The 26,992-nt window shown below is 54.4% G+C and overlaps 2 protein-coding genes across 5 annotated transcripts; both read left to right on the plus strand.

Moving 5' to 3' along the window:
* The first annotated feature begins 530 nt into the window (after positions 1-530).
* On the plus strand, positions 531-13,663 carry ncbp3 (nuclear cap binding subunit 3). Of its 4 annotated transcripts, none has more exons than XM_036142664.1 (13): positions 531-872; positions 1,236-1,301; positions 2,020-2,125; positions 2,213-2,338; positions 3,702-3,827; positions 3,916-4,037; positions 4,105-4,213; positions 4,331-4,430; positions 5,499-5,608; positions 5,688-5,997; positions 6,292-6,440; positions 6,520-6,702; positions 12,706-13,663. In XM_036142664.1, the coding sequence occupies exons 1-13, from the start codon at positions 699-701 to the stop codon at positions 13,014-13,016; spliced, it is 1,992 nt and encodes a 663-aa protein (XP_035998557.1). In that variant the 5' UTR covers positions 531-698; the 3' UTR covers positions 13,017-13,663. The 4 variants fall into 4 exon arrangements, with proteins under 4 accessions (XP_035998557.1, XP_035998559.1, XP_035998556.1 ...); XM_036142666.1 differs by having other exon boundaries at positions 3,916-4,022; XM_036142663.1 differs by having other exon boundaries at positions 533-872; positions 3,907-4,037.
* A 1,881-nt stretch (positions 13,664-15,544) lies between these two features.
* pcf11 (PCF11 cleavage and polyadenylation factor subunit) lies at positions 15,545-26,514 on the plus strand. Its single transcript, XM_012856470.3, has 17 exons — positions 15,545-15,921; positions 17,929-18,054; positions 18,208-18,390; positions 19,768-19,971; positions 20,106-21,088; positions 21,668-21,842; positions 21,917-22,256; positions 22,329-22,472; positions 22,576-23,894; positions 23,976-24,042; positions 24,657-24,782; positions 24,856-24,994; positions 25,064-25,247; positions 25,328-25,483; positions 25,601-25,693; positions 25,778-25,813; positions 25,985-26,514. The coding sequence occupies exons 1-17, from the start codon at positions 15,679-15,681 to the stop codon at positions 26,213-26,215; spliced, it is 4,749 nt and encodes a 1,582-aa protein (XP_012711924.2). The 5' UTR covers positions 15,545-15,678; the 3' UTR covers positions 26,216-26,514.
* Positions 26,515-26,992: the final 478 nt, after the last annotated feature.

Raw genomic sequence — 26,992 nt, forward strand, 5'->3', positions numbered from 1 at the left:
TAAAGGGCTACTTTCATGTTACTGTGAAATGTCTTTACATTTTTAGGTAAAATGTAATGAAATTCTGAAATCAAAAGTATCATCTATAGAGGTGCAACCTTCATGGTGCCAAAGTGTCCCCGTATAGAAATGAGTCTGACTCCCCTGCTCTGCGTGTAACATTGATTTTAGACTCACTCTAACAGCTGTGCCTGTAAAATAAAGATGTTTTATCACAGCTTACTGTCGATAATGCGATAATCGGCCTTAAAAAATGTATCCAAAGTTCCGAGAGGAAAGTCCGACTATTGCGGCCGTTACAGTAGATTTTTCCGATCGGAAGGCGGGATTTCCGACTGAAATGGAAATGAATGCAACATTTGAACCAGAAAGGAGACCGCTCAAAGAAACCCTGAAAAACCTAAATGTTAACGACACGATAGAACATTTTTTGGAGTTAAAAGAACTTAAGTAAAAGCTGAAATCATGACATCTAAAGAACACAAACGCCTGAAACTAGTTTGTTTTCTGTTAATTCCCTGCCTGTACAACTCCAGTCCAGCTGGTGGCGGTAATGCGTCTTTATGGTTTGTGTGAACCTGCCATAAAACAGCAGAAGAAGAAGAAGAAGAGAAACCTGGAAGCAGAAGAAGAAGAGGTAAAGCGGGCGGCGGATCCCAGCGCAGCTCCCTCTGCTGTTGTCCGCTGAGGTTAGCTTCATGGCGGCGGTGCGCAGCTTACGGGTCTCGGTGAAATCCGACAGCGGCTCGGAGTCGGACTCTGACTCCGAGTCGGACAGAGATGCGCGGGAGGCGGAACCCATGGAGGTGGAGGAGGGAGAGCTGGAGGCGGAGGACGTGTCGGTGAACCGCTCCCTGAAGGAGCTGCTGCCGGTGAGTGTCCGCGCTGTAGGCCGCAGGCAGGCCGGGGGCTGGAGTTAGCCGCCGCCCGGCGGAGCTGTGCGCAGAGGCGGCGTGCGGGGCCACGGCGCCCCGGCTCTGTCCCGGAGTCGGTGAGACGTTAACCGGCAGGTTGGTTCGGTTTACCGGTGGAGACGCGGTTGTCATTCCGTCGCTTCTGGCTCGGTCTCCAGATTTTTGCGATAATTGCGGCCAAAATGTAGAAAATAGCGCAGAGGCTGAAAGTCTGCGGCCGCCTGGAGCCTCCCTGCAGGTGGAGCCCACCTGAGGCCCGCGGCAGGCAGCCAGGGCCCGGATGTGAAGTAACCCCGCTGCCGGTGTGCTCTGCCCCCCCAGGACACCAGCCGGAGGTACGAGAACAAGGCTGGAGCCTTCATCACCGGGATCGACGTCAACTCCAAGGTAAAAACGTCCCTCCTCCCGGCCGCTGATGGACCGCAGCCGCTTCAGACGACATGTGGGCCCGCAGAGGGCCTGGAGGAGGACGGCCTCTCCAGTTCCGCTGGAGCTCCGTGGTTCTACTGCAGGGTTCTACTCCGGTTCTTCCTGCAGATGAACGTTGGTTTGGGATAAACTGAGAGATTAAAAACAGATAATTTATCTCCTCCAGTCCTGCATGGCCGCGCGGTCACATGACCAAACAATCCGCACACGGCCACGCCCCTTATGGGGTTTGTTTACCTGGATTAGACCCATATGCACCTGCTGCAGGTGTTTCACTCTCCACAGGTTGGTTCCTCCAGCGATCAGACCCTCTGGTGTCCTGCGCTACGCTGCCAGGTGATCCACCGTCTGACTGCCCTGCAGGGCTCACCTGTGCACACCTGTAGCTGCAAAATTAAACCAGCAACAACACGTCTGCATGTAGCCTGATTTATGATCAGATTAATGAGATTAACCACACGCCCTGACAATATTTACACATATTATACTCTGATCATCAGTTTACTCAGAAAACAACTTCACCTGCAGGCGTTTAGTGAACAGAACTTTATCAGCAGCACCTGTAGATAAACTGTAGCTCTATGGTCTTATCTCAGGTTTAGATGTTAACAGAGGTCACCTGTCTGCTGCTGGATTAGCAATAAGAGACGAGCTCTGATCGTCTGTTTGCTCCCAGGAGGCGATCGAGAGGAAGGAGAAGCGAGCGAGACGTTTCCATTTCCGCTGCGAGGAGAACGTCGGTCAGAGGAACGTCCTCCTGGATAAAGACGCCATGAAGAAAGGTGCGGCGCCGTCTGCGTGTGGCCGTGGCCCGCCGGCACACGGCTCTCTGGTTCTTAACCGTCTTCTTCTTCTTCTGTGGTGCCCAGCCATCCCCAGACTGCGGATGGAGGCCATCCATGTGACGGGCGTGGACGACATGAGCACCCAGGACGTCTTTGGGTATTTTAAGGAGTATCCTCCAGCGCACATCGAGTGGATCAATGACACGGCCTGTGAGTCTAGAACCCGGTCAGAACCAGGGCTGGGAATTAAACATAAACATTATATAAAATATAAAGATTAATATCGATGTTTTTAAAAACAATTTATTATCCATATTCTGGCTTTCAGTATCGTATACCTCTCAGCCCCTAGGGGGCGCTGTTATTGTTCACAGCGAGGAAGTGAGACAAAACGACAGAGGATTTTATTTTATTAGGACCTTCGTCCCTAAAATCAGACTTTTGGCACATTTTTGGTTTCTTTGAACCAAATGCTCTTTATTTTCTTGTTTAAAATATCACTGTTCAATAAATTAAACATAAACATAATATTTGGCTGGTTTTGGTGATTGAATGACTTTAATTTGAAGTAATAAATATCGATATTGGAGTCAAATCAAGCTGAGCTGTATGGAGAATCTTTCGGCTCATCTTAGATGATAGCAGCCCTGATCAGAACCAGCCTCCTAGTTGTCTATAATCCTTAAACTGGTCGGGTTCTGTGGTTCTGTGGTCCGTTTCTCAGCCAACGGACCGGTACACCTCCCTCCATCAGCGCTGTTAGCGGCGCTGATGGAGGGAGGAACCTGTAGGAACCCATAGGAACCAGGCCTGCTGCTCTGGTTACTCACTGAAGAAAATATGCTGAATACGTTCCACTGGAATAACGTGGAGTTGGTATAAAATGCTTTATTTGTTCCTCAGCAGTTAAATTAGTTTAAATCATCAGCAGGTTGACAGGTACCCAGTGGCACATTAAAGATAAGTAGTTAATAAAATAAACATATGACTAAATTAAAGGTGGATAACTTCTATAAAATATATTATTAGTGTTTTCTGGTCTGAAGCAGGCCTGAAGTATGGAGGACCAACACTGACAGAATAAAAAGAAAAGAAGCTGATTTATTTATTTGTCTATTAAATAAATAAATACGCCTAAAATGTACCGATTAATGTAATTTTATTTACCTTTTACAATGGACTTTCATATGTTGCTTTTCTGTATTTTCTAAATATTTCAGCATTTTTAAATCACTGAGAACAACCTAGCAGTGATTTATTTATTTGCCATTTATATATTTGTTTTATTTTTAATCCGGTCAGTTTCAGTCCTCCATAGTGTCGTCCTTATTTCTGATGCTGCCCTAAGCAGGAAATCAAAGTTATGTTTTTACTTTATTTCTGATAATTTATACACATTATTTTGTGTAATTCTGACCCAGTTCTGATGGGAGAACGCCCACAGTGGGTCAGACTGCGTGTTCTAATGGTCCCGGTTCTGATAATCCTTAAAGTCCCATTCCTTCCTCTGATTGGATGGTTGGATAACCCTGACCTGTTCTGAGCCAGACTCACCTGTGCGCTCGTTCTCCAGGTAACGTGGTGTGGCTGGACGACGACACCTGCATCAGAGCGCTGATCAACAGCAGCAGGATGCCTTGCTCAGAGGCTGCTGCCACGCAGACGGAGTCCGGCAGTCGTCCCGACGACCCCAGCAAAGGTGAGTGGGTTCAGACGCTGCGGCGCTGCTTCCTGCTGCTGCAGTGCACTCTGGGTAAATGGGTGTGTCTGAACGGCAGTTCTTCCAGACGGGGGATCCGAAGATGAGGATGATGAAGAGGAGAAGGGCGAGGTGGACGAAGAGGAAGAGGAGGAGGTGGAGGAGGTGAAGAAGAGCGGCGACGATGAGACGAAGGTGGATGTTGGACAGGTAGAGGCGTTGAGGTGAGGACAGGAAGTGGTGGGTGTGACGGAGGAGTGACTCAGGTGTGTCTCAGGTGGACGACCTGTCGCGCGCTGAGAGAGAGTCTCTGCTGAGGAACGAGCTGCGGCCCGTCATCAGGCCCTTCAAAGGCAACAAGCTGCGGCTGCGCTTCGCCACGCAGGGTAACACACACACACACACACACACACACACACACACACACACGGCCAGGTGTGGTGCTGCTGAGCCAGGTGACGGCCTTCTGGTGTCTCACCGTTTACTTCCTGTTTCCTGCTCAGATGACAGGAAGGAGCTGGGAGCCGCTCGCCGCAGCAGGTACTACATGAAGTACGGCAACCCCAACTACGGCGGCATGAAGGGCATCCTCAGCAACTCCTGGTGAGACGCAGCTTCAGCCTTCAGCTTCTAAACGTCCGTCAGACATCAGAGAGTTAATACTCAGAGGGTTACCTGAGCTCAGGTAACAGACCCACTGGGTCCCAGTAAAGTTTCTGATCACAGACTCAGGAGCAGGTCAGAGGTCACCAGGTGAGACATGCAGGAGAAACGAGAACATTCCCAGAAAGAAATAACATTTCCCAGATTCCTGCTAAAACCCAAACAGTCCAAGTCTGGATGAAAACAGGAGAACGTCGTCATCTAATTAGCATATTTAATGTGCTAATTAGACCCAGGCTGTAGGAGAGCTTAAACCAGGACAAGAAAAGTTATTAAAAATAGTGATTAGATGTGTTTGGAACTAAAATTGACCTTTTTTATAGAATGATTTATGAATTTTAATACATTCTTTGAATCTGTACCAAAGAGACGGAGGCAGAGAGTGAATTAAAAATTATTTTAGAGCAACAGCTTCAGAGACATAAAAACTAGATTAATGTGACGAGGCAGCAGCTGTGTGCCTGTCAGACGGCGCTGAGGGAAGCAGGAACCTCATAGCAGCGACTCCAGAACCGCCAGAACGTTCAGGAAAGCGTTTACAACAATAAAGTCACTAAACGTTGTTTCTAGTCGTGTTTTGAAAGAAAGACGCTAAATGTAGAAACACAGGAACGTTATCTTCCTGAGGTCAGCAGCTCAGCAGCTGCTAGACAGGAAACAGCAGGCTGTTGGTTTTTCAAAATAAAGTACACTTTAACCTTTCATGATATTTAAATAAATTTCAGACTCAGATCATGGTTAGTATAGGTGCCTAAATATAGGCTTTACATAATATATACGGTATATTATATATCATATACTTTACATAGTTTTAACATATATTCTAACTAAAATATGAATATGAGAAATGTTCAGGCGTTTAAAATAAAACGTCATCCTGAGGGAGTGGCAGACGAGAGAACCTTCTTTACCTGAAGCCAGGCTGCTTTGATGATGATGATGATGATGTAATAACGTTGCTGCTCTCTGATTGGCTCCTGAACCACATCCTGTTTCCTGTCTGACCAGGAAGAGGAGGTTCCACACGCGCCGCATCCAGAGGGACGTCATCAAGAGCAAGAAGCCTCTGATTGGAGACAGCATGGGACACACGCCGCCCTACACCCACCGTCACTCTGGTAACACCCCCCCCCCCTCCAGGAAACCCCGCCCCTACGTCTGTTCTGTTACCCACAATCCTCTGCTTCACGTCCTCAGCCGACCTGGTCAACCTTCCCGAGGAGCCCATCAAAGAGGAGGAGGAGGAGGATGAAGAGGAGGACGACGAGGCCGATGAGGACATGGAGGAGGACGATAGGGTGGTGGAGTACAAGGAGAAGGGCGGCGGACCACGCCCCCTGGGGGCGGGGCTTCGCGCCCGCATGGAGCGCTCACCTTCGCCGTGGTCGGAGTCGGACGAGATGGACTACGACCTGGAGCTGAAGATGATCTCCACGCCGTCGCCCAAGAAGAGCAAGAAGATGACCATGTACGCCGACGAGATCGAGGGTCACCTGAAGAACATCCGGTGAGCTCACCTGTGCACACCTGACCTCACCTGGTCCACGCCCAGGTTCTTCTGAAGGAACCTGGGTTCTGTTCCTTTAGAGGAACCTGGGTTGGGAGACGTCAGCATCAGAACCCAAACCTCCTAGTTTCTGTAATTCTGCCAGAATGCTGGTTTGAAACCAGCAGAACCTGCAGCTTTCAGCCGGGTCCACTTGGGTCTCGCTGCGCTCTACAGAATGGAATCCAGAAACATCGTGAGTCTGAACATTTTTGTTGCTCCTTAAATGAGGAAAGCTGTTTTTTTCTGGATCAGGAACCGGATCGGCGCTTCTGGGTCACAGAACCGGGCCAAGGCCTCGTCGCCCCCCAAGGTGACGGACGTGCGGCAGCTGCTGGAGGAGAAGCGGCAGGGCGGGTCCCAGCGCAGACAGCGCTCCCCTATGGCTGGGGGTGGGAAGACAGGTGAGCTGGCAGGTCCAGGTGTTCCAGGTGTTCCAGGTGTTGCTCCTGGGGGGGGGACTGACTCTGGCTCCGCCCACAGACGTCCGGCAGCGGCTGGGAAAGAGGCGCTACTCCCCGGACAGACGGCGCTCCCCTTCCCCCGTCTCTCCCAGAGCCACGCCTCCCGCCAGGGAGCCAATCAGAGACGTGCACCGCCGACTGGGCGTGGCCAGCCAGGACGGCAGAGGAGGCTTCGCCAAGGCGTCCACAGACAGGAAGTCAGGTGAGGAAGAACGCCGCCACGGCCCGCTGGTCCGGTTCTGTTCATGGCTGAAAGGTTCTGAAAGGTTCTGAATGTCCACCAGGTCCAAAGTTCTGGAGTTTATTTTCCAAAGACAACTCTGTCCTCCCTTCCTTCCTTCCTAGCCTCCTTTGTTCATCTCCTCATTCCATCCCTCCTTTATATTCTTCCTTTCTTCACTTCCTTCCTTTTGTTCTTACTTCCTTCCTCCTCTTCTTGTGTCCTTCCTTCCTCCTCTCCTTGTGTCCTTCCTTCCCTCCTCCTCTCCATGTGTCCTTCCTTCCCTCCTCTTCTCCTTGTGTCCTTCCTTCCTCCTCTCCTTGTGTCCTTCCTTCCTTCCTCTTCTCCTTGTGTCCTTCCTTCCTCCTCTCCTTGTGTCCTTCCTTCCTTCCTCCTCTTCTTGTGTCCTTCCTTCCTTCCTTCCCTCCTCTTCTCCTTGTGTCCTTCCTTCCTTCCTCCTCTCCTTGTGTCCTTCCTTCCTTCCTCCTCTTCTTGTGTCCTTCCTTCCCTCCTCCTCTCCTTGTGTCCTTCCTTCCTTCCTCCTCTCCTTGTGTCCTTCCTTCCTTCCTCCTCTTCTTGTGTCCTTCCTTCCTTCCTTCCTTCCCTCCTCTTCTCCTTGTGTCCTTCCTTCCTTCCTCCTCTCCTTGTGTCCTTCCTTCCTTCCTCCTCTTCTTGTGTCCTTCCTTCCCTCCTCCTCTCCTTGTGTCCTTCCTTCCTTCCTCCTCTCCTTGTGTCCTTCCTTCCCTCCTCCTCTCCTTGTGTCCTTCCTTCCCTCCTCCTCTCCTTGTGTCCTTCCTTCCTTCCTCCTCTCCTTGTGTCCTTCCTTCCCTCCTCCTCTCCTTGTGTCCTTCCTTCCTTCCTCCTCTCCTTTTGCCCTTCCTTCCTTCCTCCTCTCCTTGTGTCCTTCCTTCCCTCCTCCTCTCGTTGTGTCCTTCCTTCCCTCCTCCTCTCCTTGTGTCCTTCCTTCCCTCCTCCTCTCCTTGTGTCCTTCCTTCCCTCCTCCTCTCCTTGTGTCCTTCATTCCCTCCTCCTCCCTTGTGTCCTTCCTTCCCTCCTCCTCTCCTTGTGTCCTTCCTTCCCTCCTCCTCTCCTTGTGTCCTTCCTTCCCTCCTCCTCTCCTGTGGTCTCCTTCCTCCCTCCTCCTCTCCTTCCTTCCTCCTCCTCTCCTTCCTTCCTCCTCTCCTTGTGTCCTTCCTTCCTTCCTTCCTCCTCTTCTTGTGTCCTTCCTTCCCTCCTCCTCTCCCTGTGTCCTTCCTTCCTTCCTCCTCTCCTTGTGTCCTTCCTTCCCTCCTCCTCTCCATGTGTCCTTCCTTCCCTCCTCTTCTCCTTGTGTCCTTCCTTCCTCCTCTCCATGTGTCCTTCCTTCCCTCCTCTTCTCCTTGTGTCCTTCCTTCCTCCTCTCCTTGTGTCCTTCCTTCCTTCCTCTTCTCCTTGTGTCCTTCCTTCCTTCCTCTTCTCCTTGTGTCCTTCCTTCCTCCTCTCCTTGTGTCCTTCCTTCCTTCCTCCTCTTCTTGTGTCCTTCCTTCCTTCCTTCCCTCCTCTTCTCCTTGTGTCCTTCCTTCCTTCCTCCTCTCCTTGTGTCCTTCCTTCCTTCCTCCTCTTCTTGTGTCCTTCCTTCCCTCCTCCTCTCCCTCTGTCCTTCCTTCCTTCCTCCTCTCCTTGTGTCCTTCCTTCCTTCCTCCTCTTCTTGTGTCCTTCCTTCCTTCCTTCCTTCCCTCCTCTTCTCCTTGTGTCCTTCCTTCCTTCCTCTCTCTCCTTGTGTCCTTCCTTCCTTCCTCCTCTTCTTGTGTCCCTTCTTCCTTCCCCTCCTCCTCTTCCATTGTGTCCTTCCTTCCTTCCTCCTCTCCTTGTGTCCTTCCTTCCCTCCTCCTCTCCTTGTGTCCTTCCTTCCTTCCTCCTCTCCTTTTGCCCTTCCTTCCTTCCTCCTCTCCTTGTGTCCTTCCTTCCCTCCTCCTCTCGTTGTGTCCTTCCTTCCCTCCTCCTCTCCTTGTGTCCTTCCTTCCCTCCTCCTCTCCTTGTGTCCTTCCTTCCCTCCTCCTCTCCTTCCTTCCTCCTCCTCTCCTTCCTTCCTCCTCTCCTTGTGTCCTTCCTTCCTTCCTTCCTCCTCTTCTTGTGTCCTTCCTTCCCTCCTCCTCTCCTTGTGTCCTTCCTTCCCTCCTCCTCTCCTTGTGTCCTTCCTTCCCTCCTCCTCTCCTTCCTTCCTCCTCCTCTCCTTCCTTCCTCCTCTCCTTGTGTCCTTCCTTCCTTCCTTCCTCCTCTTCTTGTGTCCTTCCTTCCCTCCTCCTCTCCTTGTGTCCTTCCTTCCTTCCTCCTCTCCTTGTGTCCTTCATTCCCTCCTCCTCCCGTTGTGTCCTTCCTTCCCTCCTCCTCTCCTTGTGTCCTTCCTTCCCTCCTCCTCTCCTTGTGTCCTTCCTTCCCTCCTCCTCTCCTTGTGTCCTTCCTTCCCTCCTCCTCTCCTTCCTTCCTCCTCCTCTCCTTCCTTCCTCCTCTCCTTGTGTCCTTCCTTCCTTCCTTCCTCCTCTTCTTGTGTCCTTCCTTCCCTCCTCCTCTCCTTGTGTCCTTCCTTCCCTCCTCCTCTCCTTGTGTCCTTCCTTCCCTCCTCCTCTCCTTGTGTCCTTCCTTCCTTCCTCCTCTCCTTGTGTCCTTCCTTCCCTCCTCCTCTCCTTGTGTCCTTCCTTCCTTCCTCCTCTCCTTGTGTCCTTCCTTCCCTCCTCCTCTCCTTGTGTCCTTCCTTCCTTCCTCCTCTCCTTTTGCCCTTCCTTCCTTCCTCCTCTCCTTGTGTCCTTCCTTCCCTCCTCCTCTCCTTGTGTCCTTCCTTCCCTCCTCCTCTCCTTGTGTCCTTCCTTCCCTCCTCCTCTCCTTGTGTCCTTCCTTCCCTCCTCCTCTCCTTCCTTCCTCCTCCTCTCCTTCCTTCCTCCTCTCCTTGTGTCCTTCCTTCCTTCCTTCCTCCTCTCCTTGTGTCCTTCCTTCCCTCCTCCTCTCCTTGTGTCCTTCCTTCCCTCCTCCTCTCCTTGTGTCCTTCCTTCCTCCTCTCCTTGTGTCCTTCCTTCCTCCTCTCCTTGTGTCCTTCCTTCCTTCCTCCTCTCCTTGTGTCCTTCCTTCCTTCCTCCTCTCCTTGTGTCCTTCCTTCCTTCCCTCCTCTCCTTGTGTCCTTCCTTCCTCCTCTCCTTGTGTCATTCCTTCCCTCCTCCTCTCCTTGTGTCCTTCCTTCCTCCTCTCCTTGTGTCCTTCCTTCCTTCCTCCTCTTCCTATGTCCTTCCCTCCTCCTCTCCATGTGTCCTTCCTTCCCTCCTCTCCATGTGTCCTTCCTTCCCTCCTCTTCTCCTTGTGTCCTTCCTTCCCTCCTCTCCTTGTGTCCTTCCTTCCTCCTCTCCATGTGTCCTTCCTTCCCTCCTCCTCTCCATGTGTCCTTCCTTCCCTCCTCCTCTCCTTGTGTCCTTCCTTCCCTCCTCCTCTCCTTGTGTCCTTCCTTCCCTCCTCCTCTCCTTGTGTCCTTCCTTCCCTCCTCCTCTCCTTGTGTCCTTCCTTCCCTCCTCCTCTCCTTGTGTCCTTCCTTCCCTCCTCCTCTCCTTGTGTCCTTCCTTCCCTCCTCCTCTCCTTGTGTCCTTCCTTCCCTCCTCCTCTCCATGTGTCCTTCCTTCCCTCCTCCTCTCCATGTGTCCTTCCTTCCCTCCTCCTCTCCATGTGTCCTTCCTTCCCTCCTCCTCTCCATGTGTCCTTCCTTCCTTCCTCCTCTCCTTGTGTCCTTCCTTCCCTCCTCCTCTCCATGTGTCCTTCCTTCCCTCCTCCTCTCCTTGTGTCCTTCCTTCCCTCCTCCTCTCCTTGTGTCCTTCCTTCCCTCCTCCTCTCCTTGTGTCCTTCATTCCCTCCTCTCCATGTGTCCTTCCTTCCCTCCTCTCCATGTGTCCTTCCTTCCCTCCTCTCCATGTGTCCTTCCTTCCCTCCTTCTCTCCTTGTGTCCTTCCTTCCCTCCTCCTCTCCTTGTGTCCTTCCTTCCCTCCTCCTCATCCTTGTGTCCTTCCTTCCCTCCTCCTCTCCTTGTGTCCTTTCTTCCCTCCTCTTCTCCATGTGTCCTTCCTTCCTTCCTCCTCTCCTTGTGTCCTTCCTTCCCTCCTCCTCTCCTTGTGTCCTTCCTTCCCTCCTCTTCTCCTTGTGTCCTTCCTTCCCTCCTCCTCTCCTTGTGTCCTTCCTTCCCTCCTCCTCTCCTTGTGTCCTTCCTTCCCTCCTCTTCCTCCATGTGTCCCTTCCTTCCCTCCTCCTCATCCTTGTGTCCTTCCTTCCTCCTCCCTTCCTTCCTCCTCCTCTCCTTGTGTCCTTCCTTCCCTCCTCCCTTCCTTCCCTCCTCCTCTCCTTGTGTCCTTCCTTCCCTCCTCCTCTCCTTGTGTCCTTCCTTCCCTCCTCCTCTCCTTGTGTCCTTCCTTCCCTCCTCTCCATGTGTCCTTCCTTCCCTCCTCCTCTCCTTGTGTCCTTCCTTCCCTCCTCTCCATGTGTCCTTCCTTCCCTCCTCCTCTCCTTGTGTCCTTCCTTCCCTCCTCTTCTCCATGTGTCCTTCCTTCCCTCCTCTTCTCCTTGTGTCCTTCCTTCCTTCCTCCTCTCCTTGTGTCCTTTCTTCCCTCCTCTTCTCCTTGTGTCCTTCCTTCCCTCCTCCTCTCCTTGTGTCCTTCCTTCCCTCCTCCCTTCCTTCCCTCCTCCCTTCCTTCCCTCCTCCCCTCCTTCTGTCCTTCCTTCCCTCCTCCTCTCCTTGTGTCCTTTCTTCCCTCCTCTTCTCCTTGTGTCCTTCCTTCCCTCCTCCTCTCCTTGTGTCCTTCCTTCCCTCCTCCCTTCCTTCCCTCCTCCCTTCCTTCCCTCCTCCTCTCCTTGTGTCCTTCCTTCCCTCCTCCCTCCCTTCCCTCCCTCCTCTTCTCCTTGTGTCCTTCCTTCCCTCCTCTTCTCCATGTGTCCTTCCTTCCTTCCTCCTCTCCTTGTGTCCTTCCTTCCCTCCTCTTCTCCATGTGTCCTTCCTTCCCTCCTCCTCTCCTTGTGTCCTTCCTTCCCTCCTCCTCTCCATGTGTCCTTCCCTCCCTCCTCCTCTCCATGTGTCCTTCCCTCCCTCCTCCTCTCCATGTGTCCTTCCTTCCCTCCTCCTCTCCTTGTGTCCTTCCTTCCCTCCTCCTCTCCTTGTGTCCTTTCTTCCCTCCTCTTCTCCATGTGTCCTTCCTTCCTTCCTCCTCTCCTTGTGTCCTTCCTTCCCTCCTCCTCTCCTTGTGTCCTTCCTTCCCTCCTCTTCTCCTTGTGTCCTTCCTTCCCTCCTCCTCTCCTTGTGTCCTTCCTTCCCTCCTCCTCTCCTTGTGTCCTTCCTTCCCTCCTCTTCTCCATGTGTCCTTCCTTCCCTCCTCCTCTCCTTGTGTCCTTCCTTCCCTCCTCCCTTCCTTCCCTCCTCCTCTCCTTGTGTCCTTCCTTCCCTCCTCCCTTCCTTCCCTCCTCCTCTCCTTGTGTCCTTCCTTCCCCCCTCCTCTCCTTGTGTCCTTCCTTCCCTCCTCCTCTCCTTGTGTCCTTCCTTCCCTCCTCTCCATGTGTCCTTCCTTCCCTCCTCCTCTCCTTGTGTCCTTCCTTCCCTCCTCTCCATGTGTCCTTCCTTCCCTCCTCTCCATGTGTCCTTCCTTCCCTCCTCCTCTCCATGTGTCCTTCCTTCCCTCCTCCTCTCCATGTGTCCTTCCCTCCCTCCTCCTCTCCATGTGTCCTTCCCTCCCTCCTCTTCTCCTTGTGTCCTTCCTTCCCTCCTCCTCTGCTTGTTTCTGGTGACCTTCAGTGTCTGGACTGGAACTAAGAATTCTGGGAAATGGAGTCCAGAATAATCTGCAGGAAGCCAGTTTACCTGAAGCTGCTTTAAGCTAAACTTCTGAGCTGATCTGTGTTGTAGCGCGAGAAACTTGACTTCCTGTCTGACCCCCCTGACTTCCTGTCTGCCCCCCCCCCTCCCCCCCCTCACTTCCTGTCTGTCTGCAGGCGCTCTATGGAGCAGGCTCGGTTCCGGCGTCGGTGACGACAGCAGCGTTGGCCGCCACGACCGCCGGTCAGGCGAACGTTCGGCCCGGCATGATGTCAGCAAGAGTAGACGGGGTGACGGGGAGGGGGAGGAGGAGGAGGAGGAGGAGCGGGAGGAGGAAGACGACTCGACGCTGCAGAAGGTCTGGGGCGCCATGATCAAACAGAAGCAGGAGCGCCGCGGCCACAAGATAAAGAAGAGCCGTCTGGACAACCTGCCGTCGCTGCAGATCGAGATCAGCCGCGACAGCAGCGACGACTCGGACGCCTGATCCCACGGAGCCGGCTGTCCCCCGCTGCCGACCCGGTTCTGTTCCCCGCTGTCCGGCCCGGTTCTGTCCCCCGCTGTCCGGCCCGGTTCTGTTCCCGCTGCCGACCCGGCTGCCAGGAGCGTCACCCAAACCATTCCTGTTACCGGCGAGGAGCTGAACTCTAGGAGGAGCCGCCTCCCCGCCGGGAACACCGTTAGGCGTCCCACCAGAACCGCCGGCTGCCTCCGCTTAGCAGAGGACGGAGGGACGGGTCGGGTCAGAACCTTGGTCCTGGAAACTGGGCCTCTGGACCTATCCCTGTGATTCCTTTGCTGTTTTATTGCTTTCTCTGGTTTGTGTGTAACTGGTCCGCCTCCATCGCTCCCTCAGCCTGACGGGACAGTGGGCCGGCGCCGCCCTGACACTAACATGGATCTGGAGCGGTTCTCCTTCGGTGTGCCGACCCGGTTCCGTTACGCTGCATGTGGGCGGCTCCTGGTACCAGAATAAAGCCGTTTAAAGCAGGTTTATTTCACCTTTTGGTTTAACTTCATGCTCTCATGAACGTCAGCGTCTTCACTCATGCTGACCCGGTCCAAGCACAAGTAGAGGCAGGAAGGTCCATCATGGTTCTGAACATTTTCTATTAATAAAAGCCTGAAACGTTTGATGTGCGTTTGTGTGCAGTCCTCTGGGTCAGAACTCTGTAGAACCTCCTTTCTCTGCAGGTCGTTGGTCTCCAGCAGCGCTGAAGCTCAGTCAGGATGGACTTCTAGATGTGGGTCTGGACTTTGACTAGGCCATTCTAACCTATGAGTCTGATCTGAACTGGACTCTGGTTACTGATGAGGGGACTTCTTCAGTCAGGAGAACTTAAGATCATTACAGGTAATCTTTGAGGCTGTAACTAGTGCAGACTCAGCATAATTTGACCATTTGAAGGCGTCAGGAATGACGTCTAACATCTGAGTAAAGATTCCAGGAGTTTTCCTCAGACTACGGTTCATTTCACAAGTGGAGCTTCTGACATTGCTGCTTTCGGTCCAAGAAGAATTTTTAATTCTAAGGCTTTGAACACAAAAAACACCCTTCAGTGAAATGGGCAGAATATTAGCAGTAAAATCTACAGTTTGGTACTTTGTGAGTAAAACAGAAGCTGCTGTGAGCTCAGCAGAGGAGACCCTGATGGATCGTCTCTGTAAAGCATCCAGCCGGACGAAGATCCAGCAGGTAACCTCGTTAATGTCTGCCATGAACGAGCTTCAGTGTGAGGAGCAAACCGTGAAGCTGGAAGAGTCCAGCAAAATAAACGGCGAGACAAGTGGAGCGGCTGATGGTCCAAAGCCCACTTCCTCGTCTGTAGAACAGGGCAGAGGCAGCGTGATGCTGTGGGCCTCCCTGGCCAGAAAGAAGCAGCCGGGTGATTTCTGAGGTGAACAGAAACGTTTCAGACACAACGACTGTAACCCAAACCACAAAGAGGACCGGAATGATGCCCAAAGGCCGAGGCAGCCGCGGTTCACTTCCTGCACAATAAGAGCTGAAGGCAGCAGCGCACCCTGACACCCGCCTGACGCTTCAGAGGACTGTAGAAGATTTTTAAACAAGTATTAAAAACCAATAATTTACCATCAGTGGATTTCTTTGGCCCCTGAAATGAAACTTTAATTCCTAACATTTATGCAATTGATGTAAGATGGCTATTTAGAACAAAAATTAGGAAAAGTTTTATCACTGCCTAACTGTAATTGTTTTTAGATTTGAATGTTTTTATATTTTCTGAAAATTTAAAATAATGAATTAAAGCTGAAGAGACCAAACCTTTCTGGAAATGTCCTGGTTTTGTGACTGAATGAGAAATGCTCTGTAGGTACATCTAAATAAATTATGAACATCATGAAGTTCACACAGTGAAACTCTTATAGATGCATTATAGTGAAACATCTGAAGCCTTTATTTCTTGTGATTTTAAGGATTATTAGCCTGTAAGTCAATCTGGCTGGCCAGGCCAGATGATTATGGCCACACAGAATGAAAAATCTAACACATTTAAAATGTGTAAATGTTTTAGGTAAGACATATAAATACTTTAATTTTTCCTACATTTGTTATTTTCAGTTTAATAAATTGTGTTCTCTTAATGTTATTTTTGTTACTTTTCAAGAAGTTTTGAATTTTTTATTATTATTTTGCACCACTTTGAGTTGATGTTTCAGTGTATTTACTTTAAATTGTTCAAATCTAATTTAATATTTAGGCCTTTTCTGTTTAGATTTAAGTTTAACCTCATAATCATAAATAGAAAGTATGCTAAGGCCTCTTTCTGAGCGCGTCCGCTGAGGCTCCACGCTGCGGCCGCATGTTTCCACCTTAGCCAATCATCTGCCTTTCATAACCGTCAAACCAAGCTGCCTCACGCTGATTGGCTCAGCCCTGCGTCTGTTCTCCTCGCAGACCAATCGAACAGCAGGGCTCGGAAAGCACATCGTGTTCCTGGCCAATGAGGCGCTCCTGACGTCACGCCGACTACAAGGGAATTTGATGTGACGTATGAGGCCTGTAGCTGCAGTCGCCATTTTGTTGTCAGCGAAAACGAACCGAGAGCAAGTGACGGCGGCGGAAAAGCTCGAAGCGGGCCGTGTTTGTCGCCGGTTGTCGGCCCGACGGTTGTCCCGGTGAATTAATGGACTGTCTGCTGCTGCGGGGTAATGGTTTCGGTCCGGCCGCTGTAGGTTTGTCCGGGTCTCGCAGCTGGAAGATGGAGGAGCAGGCGGCCCGGGACGACGCCTGCAGGGAGTACCAGTCGTCGCTGGAGGACCTGACGTTCAACAGCAAACCGCACATCAACATGCTCACCATCCTGGCCGAAGAGAACATCCAGTTCGCCAAGGATATCGTCGCTATTATTGAAGCTCAAATCATGAAGGTTTTTATGATCATAGAATACTTTACTTCCAGTCTGTGTATGTGGGGCAAACATGGCGCCGCGCTGCTTCTGGCTGCGGAGGCCCAGCAGCGGCTCCTTCCTCTGTAACGGCTCGGTGAACAAGTCCTGCCTCCGGCTGGAGCTCCGCGGCGAGCTTGATGTGGTCCAGGCTTCACCAGAACCCGGCTTTTTAAATAAAACCCGCTACAACAATCTATATAACGGATACATAAATAACAATAAACGGTTTAAAGGAACGCAGCCGTTGGTTCCAGCGCCGTTTAGACGCGTTGCTTGGCAGCTTTGGCCCGAGCGGGAACGGCTGGTCCGGAACGTTCTTTAGAGGCTTAAACCCGAAAATGATTTATTATTATTATATTAATGTGGCAACAGCGCTAACATAGGAAAGCGGGGCAGGAAGCGGCTGCCAGGCGGACCTGGCCGGTTCCTGTCAGCGGGAACTGGGCCGCAAACATGGCGGCAGAACACGGTGAGAAGCACCGGGTGGCGGTGAGTCAGATCACCGCTAAAAAACACAAACATCCAGTCAGCAGCGAGAGGAAAACGTTATTTATGATCATATAAATCCCTGTTCTGCTCAGCTGAGCCGCTGAAATGGACCTGAGACCCGAACCCAGCCAGAACTAAACCCGGAAGTCTGGCAGCCTGGTAAATGTTGTGGTTCCTGAGCTGCCCTGGGATCTGGACCCGGTTTGGTTCCGGTTCTGACTGCAGTCCTCCGTCTCTAGATGAGCCTCAGTGGTTCTGGTCCAGGTTGTTAAATGTCTACACAGTACCGGCCCAACAGGTGTTTAGTTCCTGTGGTTCTGGACTCATCCGCCTCCACAGGGCGACAGGTTCTGCTCAGCAGGTCCAACAGCTGTTGTTCTGGTAGAACCGCTGCTGTAGGAAAATATTAAACGTAAAATCCAGGCAGTGAATCTGAAATAGAGTAAATGAATGTTTCCTGACTGGATCAGAACCATTAGGGTTGGCCCGGCCTCACAGCCCACCAGAACACTAGTCCCAGAAACGAGACCAGAAACTCGTTGGTTCTGAGTCCTTTTAGGTTTGTGTTTCCTGAACACTTTTAATGTCACAAAGCTGAACATGAGCAGAACTTTTGGTTCTGCTCCGGACTCCTGGGGTTCTGCTCGTCTGGTTCATTAAACCGGCCCGGTTTGAGTCTGAAACGCATTAAGGCGGTAATAGAAAACGGATCAGAACCGGTAGGGCAGTTTAAACGCAGCTCCTCCTCTCCTGGAGGTGATCCGGACCCCCGGGGGCCCGGGGTCGGTACCGCGGGGTTCTGGTCGGAGCGGGACCACATCAACGCCTGCGGTCGGTCTGTGTTGTTACTGAAGGGATTGTGGGGGCCGGCGGGGGGGGCCCCGGGCCCCCGGGTGTTTGCATGTCCTGCTGAACATGGCGCTGAGCGTCTCTGCATGAATTCACTGGTTTTCTCCTGAAATGTGACTGACTGGTTAAAGCTGATAATAAAAAATGTGAAATGTGCTTTTTGTCATTTTTTCTGTGTGGTATGACTCTGGTTTCACTGCGGCTCTGAGCCGCGTTCAGACTAAAAGTCAATAAGTGACGGGTTACGGTCTAAAAGCACGCTGAGCCTGAAGGCTGAAGGCCGGAGCGTCTGGGTAACGTACAAAGAGGGCGGAGGAGGAGGAGACGCCCTCTTTGGAGGTAACGCTTCCTGAGGAGAGCATCCCGGACTGCCCCCCCCTCCTCCTGAGGATGGACTAATGTTCTCCAGACTCATGAACAGAACTCCTGACCCTCTGGTTTTTTGGACCTTTTGTTCCTGAATGAAGAACCGGCTGTGGACGCCGCCCTTTTTCTCTGTTTTTCCACATTTTTACCGTTTTTTTTTTTCTTTTCTTCCCCCATAAAGCGGGTGTTGTTGGGCAGACTTGTGCTTTTTCTGGTTTGTTCTGAAATGTTGCTTTAACCCCTGTTGTTTTCTAAACTTGTTGAGTTCTCTTATTGCTCCAGGCCCCGGCCGCCGAGAAGCTGCCAGTTTTGTACTTAGTGGACTCCATAGTGAAGAATGTTGGAGGAGAATACCTTGCAGTGTTTGCTAAAAACCTAATCGCTTCATTTATTTGTGTCTTTGAAAAGGTACAGTTGTCTTTGCTGCCGTTGTCTTTACTGTTGTTGTTGTCGCTCTCAGTGCAGCCGCTGCTCCTCCGCTCCGGCGGTGGAGGCCTGCTGTGGTTGCTGTGCTGAAAGTGGCGTGTTGGCCGCGCACCAAGCCCTCTGCTCTGTCTCTAGGTGGACGAGAACACCAGGAAGAGCCTCTTCAAGCTGCGCTCCACCTGGGACGAGGTCTTCCCGCTCAAGAAGCTCTACGCGCTCGACGTCCGGGTCAACTCCCACGACCCGGCGTGGCCCATCAAGCCGCTGCCGCCCAACGTCAACTCCAGCATCCACGTCAACCCCCGCTTCCTGAAGCAGGTGTGTGCCGCCACCGGCGCCGGCCCGGTCCGCCCGGTGCCGACCGCAGGCAGTTTGTCTAAGACTCGCAGGGAAGACGTCTGCAGAATCTAATGGGTCTGAACGGGTTGGTTCTGGTGCTGGAAGGAGCTGAAGCTGCAGGTTTGACTTCTCATCTGAGAGCTTCCTGTTGGTTCTGGACCTAGTTCATTAAATCAGACCCGGTACCGGCGCTGGTTCCGTATCTGTCAGACTTCTTGGATCAGGAGGCTGGAGCTTTAATCAGGAGTTGGGAGTAAATTTATTTAATAAATGTTTTAAATTCCAGTTTTAGGAAGAAAATTAAACGTCCGCCCGACTCGGATCAGTTTAATTGTTCTTGGTAATTTTTTTCTTATTTCTGCTGATTTACGGACCGAGGAGTTAAAGTTTCACCTGCAGACGATCAGAAAACTGAACCACAACCTTTGGTCTCATTAAAAGCTCCTAAAACATTAAAATGCTTTCAAACACAATTAACTGCTGTAACCACTGTTCCATCTGAGGATCTCATTTAAACCTTTAAATGGACTTAAATATGTCCAGAGTCCCTAAATTAGAGTTAAAACATATTAATAGATGAATGTTATAATTATCCCAGGGTTGTTAACATGTTGGTCGATTGAGGGAATAAAAAGATTTTATGGTCTGGAATAAACCATAGAAGAGAAAAACATGATGCTGAGAATTATTACGATAAATAGTAAATCTAAAATTGTTACAAGCTGTGAGTAGCAGGAATAAATAAAGTGTTCATTAATGACTTAATGGTCCATTTTGGCTGCGCTGCCGGCAGCAGGATGGCTGCTGGGTTCTGGAGCAGAACTCCGGGTCGCACGGCGCCGGACCGGCGGCTGATGGTCGTCCAGATCGTAACGACCTGAACTTCAGACATTTTGGGAACTTTGAGCTGATTTAGTGAGATTAAACCAGAAATAAACCGGGTTCCCTGGAGTCCAAAGGGCCGAGGACTCGGTACCGGACTGAGTCCTGATCCGAGGGGAACGGATCAAAATGGCAGAAAAAATGTTGATTTAAATGCTGGTGAAGATTCTCAGTCATCAGGTCATGGTCATTCAAAAAAAAAGTAGAAAAACAAAACAACTGGACTTGTTTTTCGTAGTTGAAGACGTTTCGCTTTCCATCCAGGAAAAAGTCTGGAGTAACGTGGGGCAATGGTATAAAGCTTGGTACTCATCATTACTCCAGACTTTCTGAATTGAGAAAGCTTCCGGGAGAGGAAGTGAAACATCTTCAATTACGGAAAACAAGTCCAGTTGCTTTGTTTTTCCAATTTTTTATTTTTTTTTGGAAAGTTGATTTAAATCCACCAAACTGAAACTTCCTCTTCCTTTCCAGCCTGAGGAGAAGGCCTCGCCACAGCCGGCCCCGGCCAAGCCTGCGGCGGTGGCCCCGGGCCCCCAGGCGGCCCCCGCCGCCCCCCCGTCCAGCCTGACCCAGGAGCAGCTGATCCGGCAGCAGCTGCTGGCCAAGCAGAAGCAGCTGCTGGAGCTCCAACAGAAGAAGATTGAGCTGGAGCTGGAGCAGACCAAAGCTCAGCTGGTAGGACCCGTCCATGTTCCCCTACCCCCCCCCCCCATCTGCCCCCCCCCCCCATCTGTCCCCCCCCCCAGACTGATTATTGCTTCAGAGCTAAAATGATTTGCAGCGGGTCTGATCAGCGTTTCTGTCTGCAGGGAGGATTGGTGCTGCCGTCTTCGTCCACAGCGCCCCCTCTGGCTGAATCCAGCACGACGCCGAGGCCCGCCAACCAATCGGCTCCGGCTGTCCGGCCCTGGATCCCCCCCCAGCCCCCCACCGACTCCAAACCATCAACCAGAGACCCCCGTCTGAACCGCGGCGTCCCCTCCGCTGCGCCCCAGCTCAAAGAGCACCCGGCGGCCAAGAGGGAGAGCCCCCATCCACCGGGGGGCGCCGCTGTCACCCCAGAGAAGAGGGTCCCTGAGAAACCCCCCCGGCTGGACAAAGCCCGGCCCCCCAGAAAAGACGCTTCTGAGGACAAGTTAAAGTCCAAATCTCCGTCTCCTCTGACCAAAAGCCTGCAGAGCAAAAGCAAACCGCTGGAGGCCGACGCCCCAAAGCCCGGCGAGGCCTCCAAGAAAGACCCCAGACCCAAGAAGCGTCTGCCGGAGAAACCCGGCGAGGTGCGAGACGAGGAGCTGAAGGAGAAGAAGCGCTGCCTGGACAAGAAGGAGCGGGAGGAGGCGGCGAGGAGGTCTGAGCCTCCCAGGCCCAACAAGGCCAAGCTGGCCAACGGCCTGGCCGCCAAACACGACCACCTGGACCCCGCCGATAAGATGGAGCTGAAGCCCGGCAGCAACGCCCGCCGCAAACGCACCCGCTCACGCTCCCCCCCCGCCTCCCCCAAGAGGAAGGACCGCCGCTCCCCCAAGAGCCACGCCCGCAGCAGCTCCCTGTCCCCGTCCCACAAGCCCCCCAAACCCCGGCGGGTCCGCGCCGACGACCCGCCGCACGGCAAGCCGGGCCGAGAAGACCGGCTGGGCCCCAAAAAGGCCCCGTCAGAGAGCAGGAGGGCCAAGAGGCTGCTGGAGGACCGCCACGCAGAACCCAGGGACTCCCCACGGGGCCACGACGCCGGGGCCAAGGAGTCCAAGGAGTCCCTGCACCGCTGGAGGAGCGGCTGGGAGGAGAACAAGCAGTGAGTCCGGGATTCTGACCGTCAACCCGTTCAGGGTCACCAGAGTAATTAGCCAAATGTCGGTTAAATTAGTTTAATGAGGAACTAAAGGTGAAGCAGTGCCGTCAGAGCAGAGTAGTAGGAGAAAGAAGGCGGAGAGACGGCAGCAGATCAGGATTCAGTAGACGTAGGGCTGGACAATATATAACAAAAAACTTTTAGATGAAGTAGAAATCATATGGATCAAAACATATATTTTAAGTCCTGACCATTTTATGCTGTTGCTTAGCAACCTATTTTTAGATAGACACACTGAATTCAAATTCAACCTTTATTCAACCAACTTTTTACCAAAACTGCAAGGTTTTAAGACATAAAAAAGAACAATGAAGGGGGCGGGGCTTGGTTCCTGGGTCTGTGTTGTGATTGGTTGGGAGCATGTAATGATGTAATATTAACCTACCTGGCTAGAATGCATAAGGAAGGAATTATTCTACTGAGCGGTTCTGGGCGGGTCCAGATTCCTTCAGTCTCGTTTTCTCCTGCGATCTGAAGCGATTAACAGCCGCCATCTTTACTCAGCGTGTTTCTCTGTTGCAGCACCAAGATGCCGGAGGACTCCCACACCAAGTCCGGGCCCCCGAGACACAAGTCACACGGGACCCCGACCCGCCCCAGCACCCCCAGAAGCCAGAAGATCCGCCTCAGCGTGGACGCCAACCTGCAGATCCCCGAAGTCCTCAACTCCGCCTCCAAGAAGGACCTGCTGAGGAGGGTACGCCACGGACCCCCATGGCCCCCCCTGGCCCCCGGCCCCCGCACTAAAACCCCTCGTCTTTGTCTCTGCAGGCAAGCAAGCGTCTGGAGAGCGGGGAGATCTCCCAGGAGGACTTCCTGAACATGGCGCACCAGATCAAGCACTTCTTCCAGTACCAGGAGGAGAAGCAGCAGCGCTCCGAGGGCTGGGAGGGGCCCGGCCCCTTCCCCCCCAAGAAGCCGTCCCTGCTGGCGCCCCGCCCCCACCCCGTCATGGACCCCGCAGAGCTGTCCTACTACGAGCACAAGTCCAAGCTGAGGAAGACGCAGGTCAACCACAGGCTCACCGGCGACGAGGCGCAGGAGGCGCAGGAGGACGGGGGCGAGCCGCTGGGGGGCGGCCGGGGCGGCGCCCACCCGTACGGCCGAGCAGGTGAGCGGCGCCTCAGCAGGTGAGTCTTTGGTCTGTGGGACGCCTCAATGCTGACGCTTTGATGACCTGCAGGTGAACGGAGGAGCAAGGAGCGTGAGGAGGCGCGGCCCCCGCTGGCCCCCATGGTGGAGGAGTACAACCACGGCAAGGAGTTCCCCAAGCTGAAGTCGCTGCCAGGCCTGCGCTTCAGGAGGAGAGCGGACCCCGCCGAGCCCAGTAAGTCCTCTGGGGGCCGTTAGCAGCGTTAGCCTGTGGGGGTGCAGCGGCGCGGTGTGTTCAGGGTCTGCAGGATTCCTCAGCGTCTGTCTTCCTGTTCCAGGTGAGCGTGAGTGGACCTCGCCGCTGACCGAGCGCCAGCTCTACGAAGACGAGCACAAGAGCGGCTACGACGCCCCGCGCAGATACGGCCCCGCCGACGCACGCCGGCAGGAGGGGCCCCCTCCCTCTGTGGGGGTCCGCAGGAGCTCGCCGGGCCCCGCCGGGCTGGAGGCCCCGCCCCCCCGCTTTGAGCGGGAACGCCTGTCGCCTCTACATCAGAAAGACTCTGCGGACGTGAGTCCGGTGCCGCGGTTCGAGAGCCCCAACAGCGAACACTCCGACGAGGGGCCCCTGGATGCCCCCCCTCCTCACCTTCCCCCATCGACCCTAAAGGGGGCCCCTCGCGGGGGGGCCCTTTCTGTGGGCCGACAGCACGTCGACTCGCCGGGACACACGCCTCCGCATGAAGGAGGACATCCTCCCTCACGCTTCAGCGGCCCCGCCCACATGGGCCCCTCCAGACCACACCGCCCTGGCTGGTATGAAGGCGGGGGCCCCGGGCGCTTTGACGAGCCGCAGTTTGATGGCCCTCACAGGTTTGAAGGAGGGGGGCCAGCTCATCACAACTTGTCAGAAAGGACCGAGGGCGCTGGGCCCTGTGAGGGGCCCCATATGGTGATGGCAGGCGGAGGAGATGGAATAGGACCGTTTGATGGGCCCCTGCAGGGCCCCAGCAGGTTTGGTGGCCCTGCAGGCCAACAGCAGCCGGTGAGGTTTGAGGGACAGATGGGGGGCCCTGGTCACCTGGAGGGCCCCATGCAGCGTTTTGATGGACCAGGGCCCTTCAACAACATGGGTCCCGGTCCGATTGGCTTCCAGCAGCAGCGGCCCCTGCGCTTCGAGGGCCCCAATAATCAGATGGGCCCCAATAATCAGATGGGCCCCAATAATCAGATGGGTCCCAATAATCAGATGGGTCCCATGATGTTTGAGGGTCCCAATCGCTTTGAGGGACCTGGTCCAGGACCCGGACCCAGGTTCGACCTACCTGGGGGGCCCCATCAGCCTGGGCCCCATCAGCCCGGGCCCCCACACTTCGACTACCCTCCTGGCCAGCAGGGCCCCCCCAGGTTCCCTCCTCAGCACAACATCCAGCTCCCCATGCAGCCCATGGCCCCGCCCCTCTACGAGCCCCCCATCGGGCCCCAGCAGAACTTCATGGCCCCTCAGCGCTTCCCAGAACCCATGAACCCTCAGTTCGCCCCGGGGCCCAACATGGTGCCGGCAGGAAGCTTCAACATGCAGCCGGTCCCGTTCAGCCAGCCGGGCCCCGGGCCCTTCTACAACCCCGCGGCTCCTGCTGTGGGCATCCAGCAGCCGGTGAGTCCAGCGCTGTCTGAGGGCCCCATGAGGGCCGCCTGGGTTCTAGGTTCTGGGTTCTAACGCTGCTTTGTGTTGCAGGTGAACCTGATGGGGAACCTGAACCAACCGTTCCTGCCTCAGAACCCGGCGCCTTTCGGCCAGCAGGGTACGTATGACGGCCCCGGGGCCCCGCGCTCACTGGGCCCCGCGCTCACTGGGCCCCGTGCTCATTGGGCCCCGCGCTCATTGGGCCCCGTGCTCATTGGGCCCCCTGTTCACTGGGCCCCGCCCTCATTAGGCCCCGGGGCCCCGCGCTCATTGGGCCCCGTGCTCATTGGGCCCCGCGCTCATTGGGCCCCGTGCTCATTGGGCCCCGTGCTCATTGGGCCCCCTGTTCACTGGGCCCCGCGCTCACTGGGCCCCGTGCTCGCTGGGCCCCGTGCTCGCTGGGCCCCCTGTTCACTGGGCCCCGCCCTCATTAGGCCCCGGGGCCCCGCGCTCATTGGGCCCCCTGTTCACTGGGCCCCGCCCTCATTAGGCCCCGGGGCCCCGCGCTCATTGGGCCCCGCGCTCACTGGGCCCCGCGCTCACTGGGCCCCGCGCTCACTGGGCCCCGCGCTCACTGGGCCCCGCGCTCACTGGGCCCCGCGCTCATTGGGCCCCGCGCTCATTGGGCCCCGGGGCCCCGCGCTCACTGGGCCCCGCGCTCGCTGGGCCCCGGGGCCCCGCGCTCATTGGGCCCCGTGCTCACCGCTGCGGTTCTGACCCGTTTTGCTGCAGCTCCTCAGGTGGCGCCTCCAGAGAACCACTTCGGCCAGGTGGACGTTAACGACCTGCTGTCTAAGCTCATCTCCACGGGGATCATCAGGCCGCCGTCGCAGGCGGAGGCGCCGCAGGCAGCCAGCGGTCAGTGGGCGGGGCAAACGGCGCCGCAGACGGCGAGGAGGCATCAGCTGACTTCCTGTTTGTGTCCCTGCAGAGGCGACGGCCGCGGCCGCTGCTCCCCCCGCCGCCGCAGAGGAGGAGGAGGAGGAGCCGGAGGCAGAGCTGGAGGAGGAGGAAGAGGAGGATGAAGACCTGCCAGACCTGACCAGCTTCAGCATCGACGGCATGAAGCAGTGAGTGCGGCCGCCATGTTGGGGAGGGCAGCACGTTTAACAGTTCACTGACTGTGTGGTGATCCTCAGGCGCTACGAGAGCGTGGTGACCAAGCTGTACTCGGGGAACCAGTGCTGCCTGTGCAGCATGCGCTTCACCGCCGCCCAGACCGACCTGTACGCCGACCACCTGGACTGGCACTTCAGGCAGAACCACGCCGGCAAGGTGGCCAGCAAGAAGGTCACGCACCGCCGCTGGTACTACTGCCTGACGGTGAGACCACCAGCCCCCCCGACACGTTCTGCTCTGTGGGCCGGCCCGCTCACAGCCGTCTGTCCCCCCCCCCCCCCCAGGACTGGGTGGAGTTTGAGGAGATCGCCGACCTGGAGGAGCGAGCCAAGAGTCAGTTCTTTGAGAAGGAGAACGAGGAGGAGGTCCAGAAGAACCAGGCGGCGGCCAAGGAGAAGGAGTTCCAGAGCGTCAGAGCCACCAAGGACCAAGTGGGAGAGGTGAGTCCTGGTTCTGGTTCTGCTCTGGCCCACAAGGTTCTGTCACCAGGCGGAGCACCTGGACCGTGTTCTGACCCGGTCTCCAGATGGTTCTGACGGGTCCGTTCTTTCTTCCAGTCCTGTGAAATCTGCCAGGAGCCGTTTGAGACCTACTGGGTGGAGGAAGAGGAGGACTGGTTCCTGAAGAACGCCGTCCGGGTCGACGACAAGGTGAGGCACCTGGTAGAGACGTGAGGACGGGTTCTGGTGCCGGTAGAACCCGTGAGAATCGTGACCCGTTTGTTTTGTCTGCAGAACTTCCACCCTGCGTGCTTCGAGGATTATAAAAACGTGAGTGAGCTCCTCTGCGCCGCCTGGCTTCTTTAGCCCCGCCCCCTCCTAACCTGCGCCGCCTGGCTTTTTTAGCCCCGCCCCCTCCTAACCTGGCTTCTTTAGCCCCGCCCCCTCCTAACCTGGCTTCTTTAGCCCCGCCCCCTCCTAACCTGCGTGTCTCCTCCTCAGACGTCGTCCTACCTGGACGTGACGCCGTCGCCCAGCCGGCTGATGGCCGAGCACCCGCTGGGCGCCTTCATCAAGACCGAGGAGGAAGAGGAGGCGGTGACTTCCTGTGCGGTGAAGCAGGAAGCTCAGAGCCGTCCGTGCGGCGCTCCTGAGCCGGAGGAGGCGGCGCCCGCGGCCCCGGAGGCCCCTGAGGGCCCGGCGGACTCGGCTCAGTCCGAGGACAAAGCGTGACGCAGCGCCGCTCCTCTTCGTCCCTCCGGGTCGAAGTTTTTACAACTTGAATACATTTTGGTATTTGGATTGGTACGCGGCCATTTCAGGCTGCTCTTCTGTTCTGTCGGCTGTAAATGATTTAATTTATACATTAAAGTATTTTTGGTAACTCTGGTCTACAGCTGCTGTTTGCTGCCTGTACTTACAGTCTATTGGCTGCTTTGTTGATGAGTCATCACAGGTGTTGAAGGTAAGCAGCATCTGATTGGACGACGACGAGGTTCTGGTTTCCCTTCAATAAACGAGTCTGAAAGTTGTTCTGTGTGAATTCTGACTGATTATTGTCACTTAGGTTCAATCTTTAAATAAAGCTTCAGTGAATCTGTACTTCCTGTTTCCTGTTTTCATTCTCCACCAATCTGTGGCGCGGGGGCCGTTCAGGGCCACCAGATGGATGCTGTGTGGTCGTAGAATCCTCCACACTGGTTCTGGACCTGAGGAACCGGGTCTGTGTTGGTTGGTTTGTTAAACGGCTGGTTTTCAAGGCCCAGAAAAGAATCAAGTTTATTGGTGAAATATTTGCTGTCAGGTTCCACAAATTAAAACTAAATCTGACATGGAAAAAAAAGACCAACAAAAAACCTTTCAGAACCGGGTGAACTGGATCATTAGCTGAACAAAGTCCCCTTAATTATTATAAAAACCCATCTCCAGTCTCAGAATATGGACCCGGTTCTGAAGTCCTCACTAAGACTAAAAACGTAGAGAACATGGACCCGGTTCTGAAGTCCTCAC

Source organism: Fundulus heteroclitus, chromosome 11, assembly GCF_011125445.2.
Source record: "Fundulus heteroclitus isolate FHET01 chromosome 11, MU-UCD_Fhet_4.1, whole genome shotgun sequence".
NCBI lineage: Eukaryota > Metazoa > Chordata > Actinopteri > Cyprinodontiformes > Fundulidae > Fundulus > Fundulus heteroclitus.

Bases quoted from the DNA above. Each gene is read 5' to 3' on its own strand.
- pcf11 (XM_012856470.3), top strand. From the start codon at position 15,679: ATGGACTGTCTGCTGCTGCGGGGTAATGGTTTCGGTCCGGCCGCTGTA. The intron at 22,257-22,328 runs GTGAGCGGCGCC...GATGACCTGCAG, and splicing joins CCACCCGTACGGCCGAGCAG to GTGAACGGAGGAGCAAGGAG. The intron at 22,473-22,575 runs GTAAGTCCTCTG...TTCCTGTTCCAG, and splicing joins AGCGGACCCCGCCGAGCCCA to GTGAGCGTGAGTGGACCTCG.
- ncbp3 (XM_036142663.1), top strand. From the start codon at position 699: ATGGCGGCGGTGCGCAGCTTACGGGTCTCGGTGAAATCCGACAGCGGC. The intron at 2,339-3,701 runs GTGAGTCTAGAA...CTCGTTCTCCAG, and splicing joins GTGGATCAATGACACGGCCT to GTAACGTGGTGTGGCTGGAC. The intron at 4,214-4,330 runs GTAACACACACA...TTTCCTGCTCAG, and splicing joins GCTGCGCTTCGCCACGCAGG to ATGACAGGAAGGAGCTGGGA.